The following is a 19,271-nucleotide window of genomic DNA, read 5'->3' on the forward strand; positions in this document are numbered from 1 at the left end:
TAGCTCACAAGGAGCTTGTGGGGTGGAATGCAGGGATGGAAGGAGCCCCTGGTGGGTCCAGTGAGCTTGGTATACACAAGCTATGAGGTGTTCAACTCCTTAGATAGTTCTTTCTCACTTTCCAATATAAACCCTAATGCAGCATTATGTTGCTATAATGTCTGCTTTCTACCCCTTCATGTGATGTCTCAAGATAGAATTGTGGAAGGGTAGTTGCCATACATGCTACTGACTATAATCTTAAAAGAAATAGTGCCATCTACTGGAAGTCTGTTGCTTCTTTCTAAAGCAGTTGAGCCATGAGAATTGCTAGCCTTTGCAAAAAGAAAAGGAGTACTTGTGGCGCGTTAGAGACTAACAAATTTATTTGAGCATAAGCTTTCGTGAGCTGTGAGCTACGGCTACAGCTCACAAAAGCTTATGCTCAAATAAATTTGTTAGTCTCTAAGGTGCCACAAGTACTCCTTTTCTTTTAGCGAATACAGATTAACATGGCCGCTACTCTGAAACCTGGCCTTTGCAGTAGCTGGAGTCCTGATTGGATTTGGGGTTTTGTCTCTAAATCTAATGTGTGAGTATCTAGAAAAGTGAAGGTATTAAATTTTAGTCTTAGCAGTTAATCAAAACAAAGCAAGCAAGGATAGGTAAATGTAAATACAACTGTCAGGTTATGCTTCTATGGGATTCTTTGAGGAAAGATGAAGGAACAAGTGGACAATCTACTATTTTGGACTATCTACATGTGCTAAACAGAGCATGTGTGTGCATACATTCCAGTTACTCCTGTTTGACCTCAAACTGAATATTACATCCTCCTATTTATACAACAGTTAAATCAGAACCAGAAAAAAGGGGTTCTTGTACCTTTGATTGCGTATTGTAATTTTATACAAGTAATCTTAATTGTAAAGTGTGTCTTGTGATATCCTCTTCTTAGCACTGGGATTTCTCTTACTGTCTTTTTATTTCAGTCTCCATTTTGGATTCTCAATATTCCTTCAGAAGAGATGGCAAGGGGACTAATGAGAAGGACAGTATGTGCAAAGTAAGAGTTACAAATCACGTACAGCAGGGCAACGTGTTCAGCTATTTTGTGACAAATATTTTTACATGGAGTCTTTATTTTTTTTTAATTTCACTGTTGAAACTTTTTGAAAATGTCTACATGTTGTTGAAATGAAATACGATTGATTGAAAAGAATCCGTCTTTATTCTTTAGTTTCAAATCTCTTTAGCAATCTTATCCTTTGTTCTTCATTGCAGAGTACAGTACTTATTTCTTCATGTGAACAACCTTGTGGCAAAGTTGTTTGGGCACCTTGTGTCATTTTAAGTTAGTGACTTTTTTGAAGGAGAAAGGGGAGAGATTTTTTTTAATCCATTGGGGTATATTTTTATTTTTACATCAGTTGTAAGTGATAAATTCAGTGTTTAACACTTATCTAAAAAAGAAGGGGTACAGAGTAGCTGCTTCCTGGCTTCGCTTTTCCACTCCTGAATGCTGAGTCCTCAGCCTGTGGAGTTGCAGTAGAGAGCCTTCCAGCGGGTCCTAGGGAGGGGGAAATGTTTCAGAGAGCTAGTGCCCTCCTCCCTTAAGATGAGGTCTCCTTGTTTTGGCTCTGGTGGTGGAAGCAGAGGGGAGGATACAGCCCTATATGCTTTTCAAACTGCAGAAGGCTGTGTCCATTATATGGCACTTTGCAGACCAGACTCAACGGTCTGAGGGCTGAAAAAGAAGCCTTATGTCTTTTTGACTGTCGATTGCATCATATATTCAGTTTCATCTATGCTAGGCTTTGAGTGTGCTCATGCAAATGCGCCTTTATATGGTAAAATGTAGTTGTATTTTCTCTGGGGATAAATTGTGCTCTACTTCAAACAACAATGGGAAAGGAAACTGAAAGGTATGGCATTTTCAACAAAATGTTTTTTGAAATTCACCTAAGTGGTAGTGATCTTTCGTAAAGGTTGCCTTCAAAAGTATATTTCTAATATTCAAGAAAAAAAGAATAATTAAGGATATCCCTTAGAAAGAATGAACCTAGTATAGCTGCTCGTATTTTTTTCACCCATTGTGCCCACACATTAGTTTTTATAATATATATAATAAAAGTATAAGGTTGTTGATGATTTTTCAGGTTGCTAGCAATGCAGGTGTTTAAGTACTGCACTCTGAAGCACTATTAAAAAAAAAAAAAACCCAGCACCAGCAACAACAAAAGAATGATATGGTCTTTGCCAACAGATAGATAAATAGGTGAGATGCAGGTCTAACAACTTTTTTTAAATATTCCTCTAACATTAAATCAAAAGACAAAGATTAATATTCAGTTCTGCTTAATGCAGTTTAGACTGCCAGCATTTATGTAGCTCTTACTTTGAGTAATTTAAAATCTCACAGTAGATAGAAACACAGATGCTGTGAGAAGAAATAACAGACTTCAAAAATGTCCTATTTTCCAGGGGAAATGCAGATTACAAATTTAGCTTTAAATAACACTTTCAGGAACTGAATACATTAATAAAATGATTTATTCTGAGTGGCTTTTGTTGTTACTTAATAAAATATAGCTCATTGGCATATCCATTTGAGCAAACTGGAACCTTTCAGCATTTTGAAGATGTTAGGCCCTCATCTTTGAAAATTAAGGTGCTGCATAGTGACTAATCCTTAGATATTTCGTAAGAGTTTTTAACATAAGAACGTATAGCAATATATGATGCCATTAATGTTCCTGGTACTGAAAAAGGGATTTTCTGACAGGAAAAGGCCACTGGATTAGGATATTTGAATGGGAGAAAAGGCAAACGATAGTGTATTACTATAACTGTTCCAAAGGAAGAGTTTAGCTTAGGGTGTCAACTCTCATAGCTTCCAAGAGGGGTTTTGTTTTGTTTTTTCTTTCTCTTAAAACTGGCAGTATAGAAAGCAAAGGAAATCCATAAAAAGTTGGTGGTGGTAATGCTAGTGATCTGTCTCAAAATGGCATAAGAAAGAACATCTTAAAAATGAGACAGAACCTCTGATGGTAGCTAGTCCCATTATAGCTTGGGCATTACAGCACAGTATAATTCTCAGGTATAATGATACCTAAACACTTTGAAATAGGTAAAGAACAGAATTTCAGCCTGAATGCTCTTTCCTGAACATTTTAAACATGAGTGAATTTTTGTTGGTGAATCATGCCTAGTAGCACGGTAGTAATTAATGCTAACATTGTTAAATGAAGGATGTTTTTTTAAGGGTCCCATAACATAGGGACTAAAATTTGCATCTCCAGCTGAGACCCAATTAACAAAACCAAACCCTATTCAAGGCAGCACGTAAGCATGTGCTTAAGTGCTTTCCTGAATATGCTGTGCAAGAAGACTGAATATGAAATAGGATGCTTATTTTATAAGGCATCATTTTCTTCACTGACAGCAATCTAATAATCATGGAATTTCCAGGTCTATATTTGAACTGTGGGGTCAGGGAAAATCTGCAGAGGAGCTGTTCACATCTCTGAAGAGCTACCCAATGGAGAAGATGGTACGTTTCTAAAAATCTAGGCAATTAATTTCAGTCACACAGGATAGCGTTGCAATTTGTACTAATCAAAAGGTGTTTTTTCTTTCTTTTAGGTTCCATATCTACAGTCAAACTCAACATACAAAATACATATTCATGCATTTAACAAAACACTGATACAAGAAGAAAAAATTAAAAGGATAGATGTAAGTGATTTAAAAAAAAATCTTATTTTCAACTTCATGTATTCATAAGAATACTATAGTGTTAATACATTTACACTTGAGTTGGGATTTTCAAAAGGGTTTAAGGGAGTTAGTCATCCTAATTTCGTTTGAAATTGAATGGGAGCTGGGTGCCTAACTCAAAATCCATTGAAAATCCCACAGTTGGTACTTTTCCTAATAGATCTCACTCAAAACCTTTTTATGAGGAAAAACAAGTATCAATGTACCTATTTTACAAATGGGGAAACTGAGGCACTGAGTTGTTAAGGCCAAAGTGTTGAAAGTTGGATGGCTAAAGTTAGGCAATGGACTTCTGGACACAGCACCTCTGGAAATCTGGCCACTTTCAGGTGCCTTTACTTTAGGCATTTGTGTGTGGAAAACTTTGACTTAAGTGGCTTGCCCAATGTGATGCAATGAGTTAGCTGCAGAGCTGGAAATAGTCTTCTGATTCCTGGTCCTGTGCCCAATCTGCTGGACCATGCTGTTTCCTCATAACTAGAACAGTGTTTTAATCAAGAAGCATTGGTAAGTGAATGCTAATTTTTGTATATTCCCATGATCTTTTAGAGAAATAGTGACTACTGTACTTATGCAAAATATTTTGTAGTCTTTATAGCCACCTATTTTACATATCTTGCTGAAATTTTCACTGTGAATGTTGATTCTCATTTTTGTGGTGTTGGGTTCCAGTGAGGAAGTTTGAGCAAAATTCCTTCAGCTGTTTCTCACTTACAAGAGAGTTGGGGTGAATCTCCTCCTCCCTCTGCCCCAATTATGGCTAGAATATTTTTTTAAGTGGCTACATGAAAAATGTCTGAATTTTGAAACTAGACACTTGGTGTAGCCATAGTCCTTACTGAGAGCAGGTACTTTTTGGCTTGACTTGAAAAAACTTTAATTTGAAAATTCCATATTTAGTATTCACAGTAGATCTCTTTTAGAAGTGAGCAATGTACATGTAATAATACACACAATGGCTCCTGACCTATCTTCAATCCAAAACCATTCAGCCTTTCTTTATACATCAGAAAGAAGCTAAAGAGTGAAATCTCAATCTTCTTTGTCCCCTTCCCACTTTTCTGGTAACTTTTAATGTCTAATTAACAGATGAGTTTTGTTTTTCTTGTCCTGACTATTTAAAAATTTGCCCCAGGAAGTCTAGAATTTGTTTTTCCTATTTATACAGGCTCTGGAATTTCTGCCATTTGAAGGAAAAGTGAATTTAAAAAACCCAGAACATATCTTCTGGATTCTGGAAGATTATGGAATGGACCCTAACAACATTCCAGAAGAACCTCTTGATTTGTATTTTGGTAGATGGGTGAGTGGTAAAACTATATCACATTTTAGTAATTTGCATAATCCAAAAAGACAGATTCTAGCATCATTACTTACATTTAATTTCTAAAAAAATAAAGTTTAAGAAAATTTAAAGCTTTAAAAAAAAGTGATAAATTCTCTGCTTTTTAAATATTTACTAGTTGTTTATGCCACCATATACAGTATAATGCAATGATAGTGCAGAATTCTGGGAATCCTTATTGTGAGTAAGAAAAGACAGGTTAATTCATCAGTCCAAACAAAAATGAAAAGATTAAGGTGTCTGTAAAAAGAGATTAGACATGAGGGACCCAGTGAATTGTTGTGCCACTGTACATCCCCTTTAAGGCAGCTCTGCCAGCACAGAGGAGCTGTAAACCTGTCCACTGGGGAGTTCTCCAACATAGGGACAAGTTTCTGCAAGGCACAATACTGGCTTAATAGTACTACACAGCCTCTTCGCTACACCCAGAGTAAAGGTGTGTGGAGGGAGGTTTGTGGCTGAAGCACCACTCTCTAGCTGTTCCAGGCTCTCTGAACAACATCCTGAAGCTATAGGCAGCTGGATCCAAATTAGGGCATCCCTGCGGCTGTTCTAACCTGCCGTAGGGACTTGAAGTGGCCCCGGATGACACCTAAGTAGGTAAAGAAAGGTAGTTTTCCCATGGGTCCTATCCCTGCAACTTCACAAGCTAAATATGAGTCAGCAGTGTAACGCTGTGGCAAAAAAGCGAACATCATTCTGAGATGTATTAGCAGGAGTGTTGTAAGCAAGACATGAAGTAATTCTTCCACTCTACTCTGCGCTGATTAAGCCTCAGCTGGAGTATTGTGTCCAGTTCTGTGTGCCACATTTCAGGAAAGATGTGGACAAATTGGAGAAAGTCCAGAGAAGAGCAACAGAAGTGATTAAAGGTCTAGAAAACGTGACCTAGGAGGGAAGATTGAAAAAAATGGGTTCGTTTAGTCTGGAAAAGAGAAAACTGAGAAGGGACCATAATAGTTTTCAAGTACATAAAAGGTTGGTACAAGGAGGCGGGAGAAAAATTGTTGTTCTTAACCTCTGAGGACAGGGCAAGAAGCAGTGGTCTTAAAGTGCAGCAAGGGAGGTTTAGGTTGGACATTAGGAAATCTTCTAACTGTCAGGGTGGTTAAGCACTGGAATAAATTGCCTAGGGAGGTTGTAAAATCTCCATCATTGGAGATTTTTAAGAGCAGGTTAGACAAACACCTGTCAGGATGGTCTAGATCAGGGATCTCAAACTCAAATTACCAGGAGGGCTTCATGAAGACTAATACATTGGCCCAAGGGCTGCATCACTGACACTGCCCGCCCCCACTCCACCCCTTCCATGAGGCCTGCCCCGCCCCCATTCCAACCCCTTCCCCAAAGTCCCCACCCCAGCTCCGCCCCGTCCCTGCCCCTATTCTAACCCCTTCCCCAAATCCTCGCCCCTGCCCTGCCTCTTCTCCGCCTCCTCCCTTGAGCACGTGGCTCCCTGCTCCTCCCCCCTGGAAACCGCTAAGTGCTGCCAAACAGCTGTTTGGCGGCGGGAAGTGCTTGGAGGTAGGTAGAGGAGCGGGGACGAGGCGCGCTGGGGGAGGGGAACTTGGCGGCTGCAGGAAATAACTGGGGTGGGGGTGGGGGGGCGCAGGGAGCTTGGCGGGCCATAGCAAATAGCTTTGTGGGCCGCATGTTTGAAACCCCTGGTCTAGATCATATTTAGTCCTGCCATGAGTGCAGGTGACTGGACTAGATGACCTCTTGAGGTCCCTTCCAGTCCTATGATTCTATGAACTTGGGACCTCAGAAGTTATTGACTCAGTGTAAATCGGAAGTTGATGTTTATGGAGCAGAACGTTGGAAGTGCCGGACTTTGGCCACATCTACACTATATAGGAAGTACGGCCATGTTTTTTAAACTGTCTGGGACATGTTCATCTGATCCATGTACAATAAACGTGATTGATTTGTGTTCATACAGCAGTGTCTTTCACAATATGGCCATGGTTCAGTCACATTGGCATGTCCATATTCTGCCTACCTAACTGTATTTGTATCAGTGCATCCTGGGAAAATCTGAACTAGTGTCTTGTACTGCTTCAGCAAGGATAGAGCATCCAGAGGTCATGTTCACAGGTAGGACCAGCAGTACCAGGGGAAATGCACTCTTGGATGTCCTAGAGCAAAGAAAACTAGAAGGAAGGAAGACCAGCCAACTTGTTTACACAAACTTTGATATCTGGACAAGGTCCCTAACCAAGTAATAAGAGCTGGTTACAAGAAGACAATTGTGACCACCTGGGCTGCTAGCAAGAATGATACTTGGTTAGCTCTTAGTTACTAAGAGTACTGTCCACCTCTGTCACTAATGAAGAGAGGGCCTTGAGTTGCTGCAACACTGTGAAAGGCCTAAAGTCGTTGTCCCATCTTGCACTGGCTTTTTAACAATATTTAAACATAGAAACCTGTTCATAGATTCATAGATATTTACGTCAGAAGGGACGATTATGATCATCTAGTCTGACCTCCTGCACAACGCAGGCCACAGAATTTCACCCACCACTCCTACAAAAAAACCCTCACACCTATATCTGTGCTATTGAAGCCCTCAAATCGTAGTTTAAAGACTTCAAGGAGCAGAGAATCCTCCAGCAAGTGACCCCATGCCCCATGTTACAGAGGAAGGCGAAAAACCTCCAGGGCCTCTTCCAATCTGCCCTGGAGGAAAATTCCTTCCCGACCCCAAATATGGCGATCAGCTAAACCCTGAGCATATGGGCAAGATTCATCAGCCAGATACTACAGAAAATTCTTTCTTGGGTAACTCGGATCCCAACCCATCTAATATCCCATCACAGGCCATTGGGCCTATTTACCATGCATATTTAATTACCAAAACCATGTTATCCCATCATACCATCTCCTCCATAAACTTACCGAGTTTAATCTTAAAGCCAGATAGATCTTGTGCCCCCACTGCTTCCCTTGGAAGGCTATTCCAAAACTTCACTCCTCTGATGGTTAGAAACCTTTGTCTAATTTCTAGTCTAAATTTCCTGGTGGCCAGTTTATATCCATTTGTTCTTGTGTCCACATTGGTACTGAGCTTAAATAATTCCTCTCCCTCTCCAGTATTTATCCCTCTGATATATTTATAGAGAGCAATCATATCTCCCCTCAACCTTCTTTTAGTTATGCTAAACAAGCCAAGCTCCTTGAGTCTCCTTTCATAAGACAAGTTTTCCATTCCTCGGATCATCCTAGTAGCCCTTCTCCGTACCTGTTCCAGTTTGAATTCATCCTTCTTAAACATGGGAGACCAGAACTGCACACAGTATTCCAGGTGAGGTCTCACAAGTGCCTTGTATAATGGTACTAAAACCTCCTTATCCCTACTGGAAATACCTCTCCTGATGCATCCCAAGACCGCATTAGCTTTTTTCACGGCCACATCACATTGGCGGCTCATAGTCATCCTATGATCAACCAATACTCCAAGGTCCTTTTCCTCTTCTGTTACTTCTAATTGATGCGTTCCTAGCTTATAATTAAAATTCTTGTTATTAATCCCTAAATGCATGATCTTACACTTCTCACTATTAAATTTCATCCTATTACTATTACTCCAGTTTACAAGGTCATCCAGATCCTTCTGTAGGATATCCCTGTCCTTCTCTAAATTGGCAATACCTCCCAGCTTTGTATCATCCGCAGACTTTATTAGCACACTCCCACTTTTTGTGCCGAGGTCAGTAATAAAAAGATTAAATAAGATTGGTCCCAAAACCGATCCTTGAGGAACTCCATGTTGGATCATATTAAAGAAGTTCTGTATTAAAATCACAAATGAGTTTGATTCCCCATAGTTTAAATTCCAGGGTATTACTAATTAAGAGGTCTCTTGGGTTTTGGTACTGTTTCTCTCCCTCTATGTGTGAAACTTGCAAGCTGCTAATTGCGTTAGTACATTCTAAGACAGAGTCTGTTCTCAAAGCAATTCACAGAGACTCAAAGCAATACTCTAACAACAGAAACAGCACCCAGAGACTCCCCGCCCTTTTGTTGTATTAACAATTGTGATTAAAATAGAGATAGAGGATGTATGTGGATGGATGCTTGGTGTGGATAATAACTGAATGATCAGGGAGGTGCCAGCCTAAGAATCCAGTGTCCATCGGCTGAAGAAGGCGTCAAGTGGAAATAACCAGAGGACCCCCGGAGGGCAGACTGGAATCCACCCAACAGCCTCAAGAATGGGAGAACCAAAGAACAAGATAACATCTAGCAGCACGGAGCCGTCAGGAATGTGCCATCTGCTGATTGATTCAGCAACAGCATGATGAAGCAATTCCCACAGACTGGCCTAGGAAGAAATTCCTATAAAAAGAGACTCTAAAAAGTGAGAACTTTGGGGTCTGATTCTGCAAACCAACTTCCAGGAGCATCAGATGAGCATCTGACAAGGCCCTGCTCCCTCCTCATGTCCAGGCCACCTGGCCAGTGGCTTGGCATGAGCAACTCTAAGGCTGGTAACTATGATGACAACCTTGCAGAACCTCTGTGTGTGTGTGTGTGTGTGAATGTGTGAATAAATATGAGATTGAATGGAATGTTATAGCTATAACTAACTGCTTACTATGATAACAACCTTGCAGAACCTGTGTGTGTGTGTGTGTGTGTTTGTATGAATGAATGAGTGAATAAAGATGAGATTGAATGGAATGTTACAGCTGTAACTAACTGCTCACTATGATTCTTTCTGTATTCACAATAAATGTGGTATTTTGCCTTTTTCCCTTTAATAAGATCCTGCTGGTTTTTAATTTATTGGTACAACATCCACTGGTAACCTCCCTCCAGCCTGACAGTTCACCTTTCAGTAGGACCCATTGTAGTCTCCCCTTTAACCAATTCCTTATCCACCATTCAATTTTCCTATTGATCCCCATCTTTTCCAATTTAACTAATAATTCCCCATGTGGCACGGTATCAAATGCCTTACTAAAATCTAGGTAAATTAGATCCATTGCGTTTCCTTTGTCTAAAAAAATCTGTTACTTTCTCAAAGAAGGAGATCAGGTTGGTTTGGCACAATCTACCTTTTGTAAAACCATGTTGTACTTTGTCCCATTTACCATTGACTTCAATGTCCTTAACTACTTTCTCCTTCAAAATTTTTTCCAAGACCTTGCATACTACAGATGTCAAACTAACAGGCCTATAATTACCCGGATCACTTTTTTTCCCTTTCTTAAAAATAGGAACTATGTTAGCAATTCTCCAATCATACGGTACAACCCCTGAGTTTACAGATTCATTAAAAATTCTTGCTAATGGGCTTGCAATTTCATGTGCCAATTCCTTTAATATTCTTGGATGAAGATTATCTGGGCCCCCCGATTTAGTCCCATTAAGCTGTTTAAGTTTTGCTTCTACCTCAAATATGGTAATGTGTACCTCCATATCCTCATTCCCATTTGTCATGCTACCATTATCCCTAAGATCCTCTTTAGTCTTATTAAAGACTGAGGCAAAGTATTTGTTTAGATATTGGGCCATGCCTAGATTATCCTTGACCTCCACTCCATCCTCAGTGTTTAGCGGTCCCACTTCTTCTTTCTTTGTTTTCTTCTTATTTATATGACTATAGAACCGTTTACTATTGGTTTTTAATTCCCTTTGCAAGGTCCAACTCTACTTGACTTTTAGCCTGTCTCACTTTATCCCTACATGTTCTGACCTCAATAAGGTAGCATTCCTTGCTGATCCCTCCTTTCTTCCACTCCCTGTATGCTTTCTGCTTTTTCTTAATCACCTCTCTGAGATGCGTGCTCATCCAGCAGTCTACAACTCCTGCCTATGAATTTTTTCCGCTTTCTTGGGATGCAGGCTTCCGATAGCTTCTGCAGCTTTGATTTAAAATAATCCCAGGCCTCCTCTACCTTTAGATCCATAAATTCTTCAGTCCAATCCACTTCCCTAACTAATTTCCTTAATTTTTGAAAGTCAGCCCTTTTGAAATCAAAAACCCTAGTTGCAGATTTATTTTTGTTAATCCTTCCGTTCAGTTTGAACTGAATTAGCTCATGATCACTTGAGCAAAGACTCTCCCCTACAACCATTTCTTCTATGAGGTCCTCACTATTCACCAAAACCAAATCTAAAATGGCATGCCCTCTAGTCGGTTCAGCAACTACTTGCTGAAGGAATCCATCAGCTATCGCATCTAGGAAAATCTGAGCCCTATTATTATTACTAGCACTCGTCCTCCAGTCTATATCTGGGAAGTTAAAGTCTCCCATGATCACACAGTTTCCATTAGTATTTACTTTATTAAAAACATTTAAAAAGGGCTCTATCCATATCCAAATTAGATCCCGGGGGTCTATAGCACACCTCAAGCACTATCCCAGGGGAGGCTCTAATAGTTTTCTTCCCCAATGTAATTTTTGCCAGACAGACTCAATCATATCCATTTCATCGCTTCTTATTTCTTTATATTCTACCTCATCATTGATATACAATGCTACTCCACCACCTTTACCTTTATTTCGGTCTTTCCTAAACAGCACATACCCATCAATACCTGTAGTCCAGTCATGACTACTATTCCACCATGTTTCTGTTATCCCTATAATATCTGGTTTCACTTCCTGCACCAGTAGCTCTAGTTCCTCCATTTTGTTACCTAGGCTCCTAGCATTAGTGTACAAACATCTTAATTTTTGCTGTTTGGCCTCACTCACATTCTGTACCCTATTAGGCATGGTCATTCTACAGCCATTATAACCTATTAGACTAGTATCTACACTGCCCTTCCTCCTCCCCACGGCTGTATCCTTTCTTACTTCGTTTTCTTTCCTCTCAATGCTAAAATCCGGCATGGAGATTACCTGGACATCTCCCAACCATCTCCCCCAAATTCCTAGTTTAAAGCTCTCTTAATCAGTTGTGCCAGCCTCCATCCTAGAAGTCTATTTCCTTCCCTACTCAGATGAAGTCCATCCCGAAACAACTGTCCTCTGTCCATGAATGCCTCCCAGTGGCCATACATCCCAAAGCCCTCCTTATAGCACTACTGCCTAAGCCATCTGTTGATAGTCATAATCTTGTTACACCTTTGTTGCCCTTCTCTAGGAACAGGCAGAATCCCACTAAAGATCACCTGAGCCTCAATTTCCTTAAGCGTCTTCCCCAGCCTAGCATAGTCTCTCTTAATACTTTCCAGCGAGAATCTGGCTGTATCATTTGTTCCCACATGAAGGATAATTAGGGGATTCTTTCCTGTTCCCTTTAGAATCCTTTTCAACCTCAGGTCTACATCCTGTATCTTAGCACCTGGAAGACAGCACACCCTCCTATTCTCTGGATCAGCTCTGGTTACAGGCTTGTCTGTTCTTCTCAGTAAAGAGTCCCCAGTCATAGACCTGCCTTTTCCTAGTGACGGTGCTATTCTCCAGTCTATCCCCTGTTCGCTCTGGCTGCAAGTTCTTTCCATTCCTATTCTCCCTTGTAATCCTCTTCAACCCATCCTGTATCCTCCTGGAGCTCACATTTGCTGTAATCTCCATTAACTCTTCCCCTTTTCCTATAGGACTAGCCGCTCTTCTCTTCTTCCTTGCCCTTCCACCTTCAGTGACTACCTGCTGAGCCCCTTCTTCATTTTCCAACTCTTCAAACCTATTCTTGAGCTCTGTTTCTCCTTCACTAGCCCGTCTTTTCCTCTGCCTGGTTCTTTTAGTCACATGCTTCCACTGACCACTTTCCTCACCCAGTCTCCCCTCAGAATTCCCCAGTCCTGCTTCCATCTGCAAGTCTGAGCTTTTTCCTTCAGATACCTCATGTCTTTGCTCCATAATCTGCTCAAACTCCTTCCTAAACTCAACCAGCCTTTCCACCTGCATCTCCAAACCTCGGATCTTTTCCTCCATCAGCTCTATCAGACTGCATTTCATACAGAAAAAACTCTTACCAGGTGCCCCCTCCAGGATCATGTACATACCACAGCTTCCACATCCAGTCATCTTCATTGTGTCTTCCACAACATGGGTCACTCCCACTGTCATAGCCTTCCCACCTAAATCCTGTTAATCTGGGAAAAACAAACCACACCCAAAACACCACCACCCACAGAAAAAAAAAAACAAAAAAACAAAAAAAAAACCCAAGCAACGCAAGACAAACTCCCCTTTCAAACTCCCCTGTTTACAGCTCTGTTTGCTAGCTCCTGTGCCGCTGCAGCTGTCTGTTTTTGATTCTACTATGGTTTGGCCAGCTAGTTGGTATTGGATCAAACTGTGCTGGCACATGATGGCAGACGGGTGTTCTAACGTGGTTTGACCCTGCCTACATTGGTTCTGTTCAAACTGTGTTAGAAACATGATGGTTGAAATTCTCATTAAAAATGTTTGCTATTTTTTCAACAAGTTCTGGTTTGAAGAGTGTTGCTTTTAACAGTACTTAAACATAGCTTATAAACCTAGCTGGAAAACCAGTGTAGCTAGGACCTTAATGTAGAACTTAAGTGGTTTGTGTAGCCATGCGTTTACGTAAATACATTAATATATTTGAATTTTTAAGTTTAACTTTAATTCTGAATTTTCTGGGCGTAAGAGGGAGGCCCAACCCCAGCCCAGAGCCCCCTCCTGCACCCCCAGCACAGAGCCCGTACCTCCTCCCAACCCCCTGCCTCAGCCCAGAGCCCCCTCCCATACTCCAAACCCCTCAGCTCTATCCCCAAGCCTGGAGCCCTCTCCTGCAACTCAAACCCCTCATCTCTGTCCACAACCCCAGCCGGAGCCCTGACCCCCTCTCGCATCCCAACCCCCTGAGCCAGCCCAGTGAAAATGAGTGAGTGACTGGCGGGGAGGAGGTGTGATGGAGTCAGGAGGGGCGGGGCATGGGTGTTTGGTTTTGTGCAAGTACAAAGTTGAAAACCCTACTTACTAAGGAGGCACATCTGAACAGAGATACCCCTGTAAAAAGTAACAGGAAATGGAAGGGGGTTGGTGAGAGAATTTCAGGGACTGCCAGAGAAAGCAAGCCTGGCAGTGGCTTTCGGAGATACCTGAGGCCAGAGATTAAGGCCACTAAGGTAATTGCTTAATGTTTTTGTATTTTTATTTTTGGTTTGTTGTTTTGAGGGGTGGAGCGGAAAACCAGAAGTGCCTGCAGGACTGATCTGGTTTCTTTTTCCCTGAAAAGAAAGGAGGAAGATTGAAGGTGGAAGCCTGCAGAGTGAACTCAGGCCACAAGGGGGTGCCCCAAAGGCAGCTGACACTATAACAGTTGCATCCGATGAAGTGAGCTGTAGCTCACGAAAGCTTATACTCAAATAAATTGGTTAGTCTCTAAGGTGCCACAAGTACTCCTTTTCTTTTTGCGAATACAGACTAACACGACTGTTACTGTGAAAACTATAACAGTTGGTAATTGCAACATCCCTGTAATTGATTGATAGCCTCAAGCCTAAAGTCTGGGAATTTTACTAATAGGCCAATTCTTTTATAGAGAAATCTCATTTCTATATTTTCCGTGGATTCAATCCAAGTGGCATACTATTCAATGAAGAGTGCCTGATATTCTGTTTGTGATGTAGTATAATTAAGGCTGTTTATTAGTCTACTTACCTGTTATATCCAGTGCCATCACATTGACTTTTTCTAAATGTTTCTACAGATTGCAGATGGGCAAAGGGAGCTTATTGAGTCATACAGTGTAAAAAGGAGGCATTTTATTGGGAACACAAGCATGGATGCCTGCTTGTCTTTCATCATGGCAAACCATGGGAGAGTAAAAGCAAATGATGTCGTGTTTGATCCATTTGTTGGAACAGGTATTTCTTTTTCTACTGCTGAAAAAAATTAGAAAATTGGGTATTGCTTTCTTTATATATATTATATGTGTGAAAAGTAAGTTCTTTAGGGGAGGGACTGTCTTTCTGTTTGTTTGTACAGTGCCTAGCACAGTGAAGTCCTGGTTCATGACACAGGCTCCCGGTCCTGGTTCATGCCTGGGTGCTGCCACAGTACAAATAAGAATAATTACAAAATCAACTGCTTGGTTATTTCCCAAAGTCCTATAGGGGAAGTGGTTATAACTTCAGATGGACTGGGTAGATTTGCTGAAAATGTAGAACAAAGTACCTTCTCAAGTCTTTATTTACCTTGAGTAACATTTTTGAAAGTGCCTAAGTCCCATTTTCAGAAGTTATTTAACTGCTTAGGAGCCAAAGTCACTCTGACTTTCAATAGAACTTAGGTTCCCAAATGATGTGAAATTTTGAAGTTAGATTCCTGAGTCACTGTAGGAACTTTTAAGAATGTTGCCCCTTGTAACATTTTTGTAGGGGAGTTGTTAGGAAGGTATTGAAGGGCAGAGAGCATCCCCGACTGAACATATTAGCATGGCAATTGTTGGACCATATTCTTCAGGGGTGGAAATAATGAGCTCTTCCTTGTGTCGTAGGGAAATGTGGTGACACTTTTTGTGCATTTCTTTCTCTGGGTGAGTGTTTTTTTTCCCGTCTGTTTGTTTGTTTTTTCCTGATAAGTCAGTAGGGGGAGCTTTTATTCCATTTATTGGATCACTTATGAGGCATTCAAGTACCTTTTCCTGCGCCTTGTTTGAATTTGATATGGAAAAGCCTATGTTTCAGGATGTGCCATTTAAGTAGATTATGTCAAGATAATTTCATCAATTTCTTCAAAGGCTATAGATGGAGTGTAGTGGATGTGACTTAGTGAAATCCAGGTAAACTTTGATCAGGTATCCAGAAGGAAGTAGGGGAACAAGAAATGATCTAAAGGTATCTGTGCTAATGTAGAGGGGAAGGGAGGGGAGAGGAGGGGAAGGGAGTGTTTAGTTGGCAGGAAGGGTCCAGAGAATGAATGGCAGCAAGTCCTCATTGAGAAGTTAGGAATGGGGAGGAGCAGGTCCCACAGTTCTGGGACTGATTCTCTTTTTATTATTTGTAAATGTGACTTGGAAAATATCCTGCTTTGATGGCATCAGTGTTTTTCAGATGATGCAAAGCGTTTATCAATTCCACATTTTATATACAATATCGTTCATGTGCAAACTGAAATTTTCAGTCCACACTATAATCTTTTCAGAAACTTCTTCTCTTTTTCTTGTGTTTTTTGTTTGTTTTTTCCCCCTTCACAGATTGGCAGTGCTTTTTGGAAGGTCAAGAAAATTCATTTCGGCTTGTGTTCTGCTTCTCTTGTCAGATTCATTTAATTACAATATTTGTGTTTAAATAAAAACTAAAGTTACAAAGCAACTTTGTCATGGAATTCATTCTCTTAGGAAATCAAACTTGGAGAGAGATGTAGGCAAGGGGGATAAGGTTAGACAGAACGGGAACAATTCATTGTAATGGTGGAAATACAGAAATTGAAGACAGTGTTGTATGTTCTTTATTATCATCAATGTTGTATTTGCTGTGATTCAGTTTTAAAGTGTGACTATTTGATATAGGTGGGAGGTAAAACCAGAGACTTATTGAGTGGTCAGTTCATGTTTCCTAACTCTTCCTTTTCTGCAATCAAGAAATAATTTATTAGATGAGCAAAGTACTCTTTCTTGCTCTCTTTATAGGACTGGGTGGTATATCATACTTGGGGACAGGGCTAGCTAAATTTGTCTTGACTCTCTGGAGGCACTGCCCATCTGTTCTGAGGGATTACAGTGAAGAAGGGAAACGGGTGACTCCTTTCGGGTGAGTAACCTTGTTTTTCCCGGATCCAATTAACAAAGAAAAGTGGAGGACAATTATTTTTTTCCTCTTCATTTTTACTTAATTTGAATTCATTAATTTATAAGTGTAAGAGTTTTTTTAAATGCTCTGAAATGGCATATTTAGCATGCATATTTAATAAGTGTTAAGAATACACAGATGGTGATGGGTAGCATTTGATGAATGTAGCTGTTGATAGATAGCCTCAAGCCTAAAGTCTCGCTTTACTAATCTAAACTCCTCTTCTGAGTATGGCTAAAGTAAAAATCTGTATTATAAGCACAAAGGGTCAGATTGTGAACCCCTTACTCATGCTGGTGAGCTGTTGACTCTTATGGAACTGTTCCACTCACTAAAATGGGATGATCTGTATGCATAACCACTCATCACTGAGAGTCGTAGGTTTAGAGTCTGGTCTATAGTTGCAGTGTAAGGCCTTATGCTATTATGTTAGGCTTACTGTCGTGGACATCTCCTTAGTAATAATTTAACCCAACAATGCAGTTTCTCTTTGGAAGTACATTACTGCCATCCTTCTCTTTATTTTGGAAGTTGTTCAGGGCAGAGAGGAAACACTTGAATCCCTTTTATGTACCATTCAGATGTAGCATGATTTCAAGGGTAAATCATACATAAAGCTTTTTACTAAGCTAACAGATCACAACAGTAAGGGGAAACAAATACTTAATTTACTTCTTAGTTTTTGTTGTGTGTGTATAGGACACCATTGACATAGTAAAACAAGAAATATTATATACCCAAGAAAAATGCTAACTGTACACAGTCCTATCCATTGCAATAACTGAGGATGTAAACTGTCTTCGTTCTGGCCATACTTACATAACTTGAAAGGGACATTGTCAATTTAAAATCTAACTATAAAAATGAGTTAGAAATTATTTCAAGTACTGCATCTGACACTGTCAATTGTTGTGCTTTTTACAATTACATTTTCCTAATATTTTAGTTTCTCTCCCCTGTTGCTGTGTGAAGCATTCCCACAAACAGACAAACTGCTGTGAAATGGACAAAGTAAACTAGGAGAAAACTTAGAACCATATTTTCCCCACTCTAATATTTTACTTTAATTAACCTTAGGGATAAGTTGTAACAATAGAAAGTTTAAAAGAAACTATCAGACAGAAGTGATTTTTAAACTGATGTTCATTTAATCATCTTATGGTAACCGGAGGGGAGTGTAAGTGCTGAACAAACCAGCTCTTCCTGATGTGGCTCCTATCCTCTGGGTGTTTATAGAGGTGATGAACAGTAGAACTCTTCTTCCTTTTAGAAACTGTTCTTCCGCATCTTCAGATGTATCATCAGTACCTCCTGAGCTGTAGAGGAACACTGCTACCCTTGACTGTCTCTTATCTCCCTCTCAGTTTAAACCCTCCATTGAATCTCAGATGTTTATCCTGCTGGGTTAGAGAATCATAGAAACGTAGCACTGGAAGGGACTTTGAGAAGTCATCAAGTCCAGCCTCCAGCACTGTGACAGGACCAAGCAAATGTAGACCATCCCTGATAGATGTTTATCCAACCTGTTTCTTAAAACCTCCAGTGGAGTGGGGAGATTCCACAACCTCCCTTAGAAGCCTTAAATTCCAGGAGATTCTACAACCCTTGGAAGCCTTAATTTTTTCCCCAATATCTAATTTAAATCTCCCTTGCTGCAGATTGTCCATTATTTCTTGTCCTACCTTCAGTAGACATGAGGCACAATTGATCACAGTCCTCTTTAGAACAGCCCTTCGCATATTGGAAGACTGTTCTCAGGTTCCCCCCCCCCCCGCCCCCATAGTTTTCTTTTTGCAAGACTAAACATGCCCAACATTTTTAACGTTTCCTTATAAGTTAGGTTTTCTAAACCCGTTATCATTTTTGTTGCTCTCCTCTGGACTCCCTCAAATTTGTCCACATCTTAAAGTGTGGTGCCCAGAACTGGACTCAGTACTCCAGTTGAGGCCTCACCAGTGTCAAGCAGAGTGGGACAAGTACCTCCCATGTCTTCCATGACACTCCTGTTAATAAACTCCAGAATGATATTGGCCTTTTTCACAGTTGCGTCACATTGTTGACTCCTATTCAGTTTGTGATCCATTATAACCCCCAGATCCTTTTCAGCAGCACCACCACCAAGCCCAGTTAGTCCCCATTTTGTAATTGTGCATTTGATTCTTTCCTTCTTATGTGAAGTACTTTGCACTTGTCTATTGCATTTAATCTTGTTGATTTCAGACCACTTCTCCAATTTGTCAAGGTCATTTGGATTTCTAATCCTGTCCTTGAAAATGCTTGCAACCCCTCTCATCTTGGTGTCATCTGCAAGTTTTATAAGCATATCCTCCATTCCATTATCCAAGTCATTATCTTGGCTACTGCACAGTGTCATCTTGGTAGGGTGGCCCCCATCTGATGGTTTTCATTCCATAACATTTTAAGGCAATGCACTTTAGTACATGG

General features: G+C 40.5%; 1 protein-coding gene across 3 annotated transcripts in view; it reads left to right on the forward strand.

Annotated features, from left to right (window-relative positions):
- TRMT11 (tRNA methyltransferase 11) overlaps window positions 1-19,271 on the forward strand; it is a 62,635-nt gene that overhangs the window by 8,966 nt on the left and 34,398 nt on the right. For all 3 annotated transcript variants that reach the window (XM_074948388.1, XM_074948386.1, XM_074948387.1), the window contains exons 3-7: window positions 972-1,045; window positions 3,451-3,532; window positions 3,625-3,717; window positions 4,928-5,062; window positions 14,744-14,900. In XM_074948388.1, the coding sequence (XP_074804489.1) occupies window positions 972-1,045; window positions 3,451-3,532; window positions 3,625-3,717; window positions 4,928-5,062; window positions 14,744-14,900 (541 nt within the window). The remainder of the gene's footprint in view (window positions 1-971; window positions 1,046-3,450; window positions 3,533-3,624; window positions 3,718-4,927; window positions 5,063-14,743; window positions 14,901-19,271) is intronic.

The sequence above is a fragment of the Natator depressus genome, chromosome 3 (assembly GCF_965152275.1).
Source record: "Natator depressus isolate rNatDep1 chromosome 3, rNatDep2.hap1, whole genome shotgun sequence".
Lineage (NCBI taxonomy): Eukaryota > Metazoa > Chordata > Testudines > Cheloniidae > Natator > Natator depressus.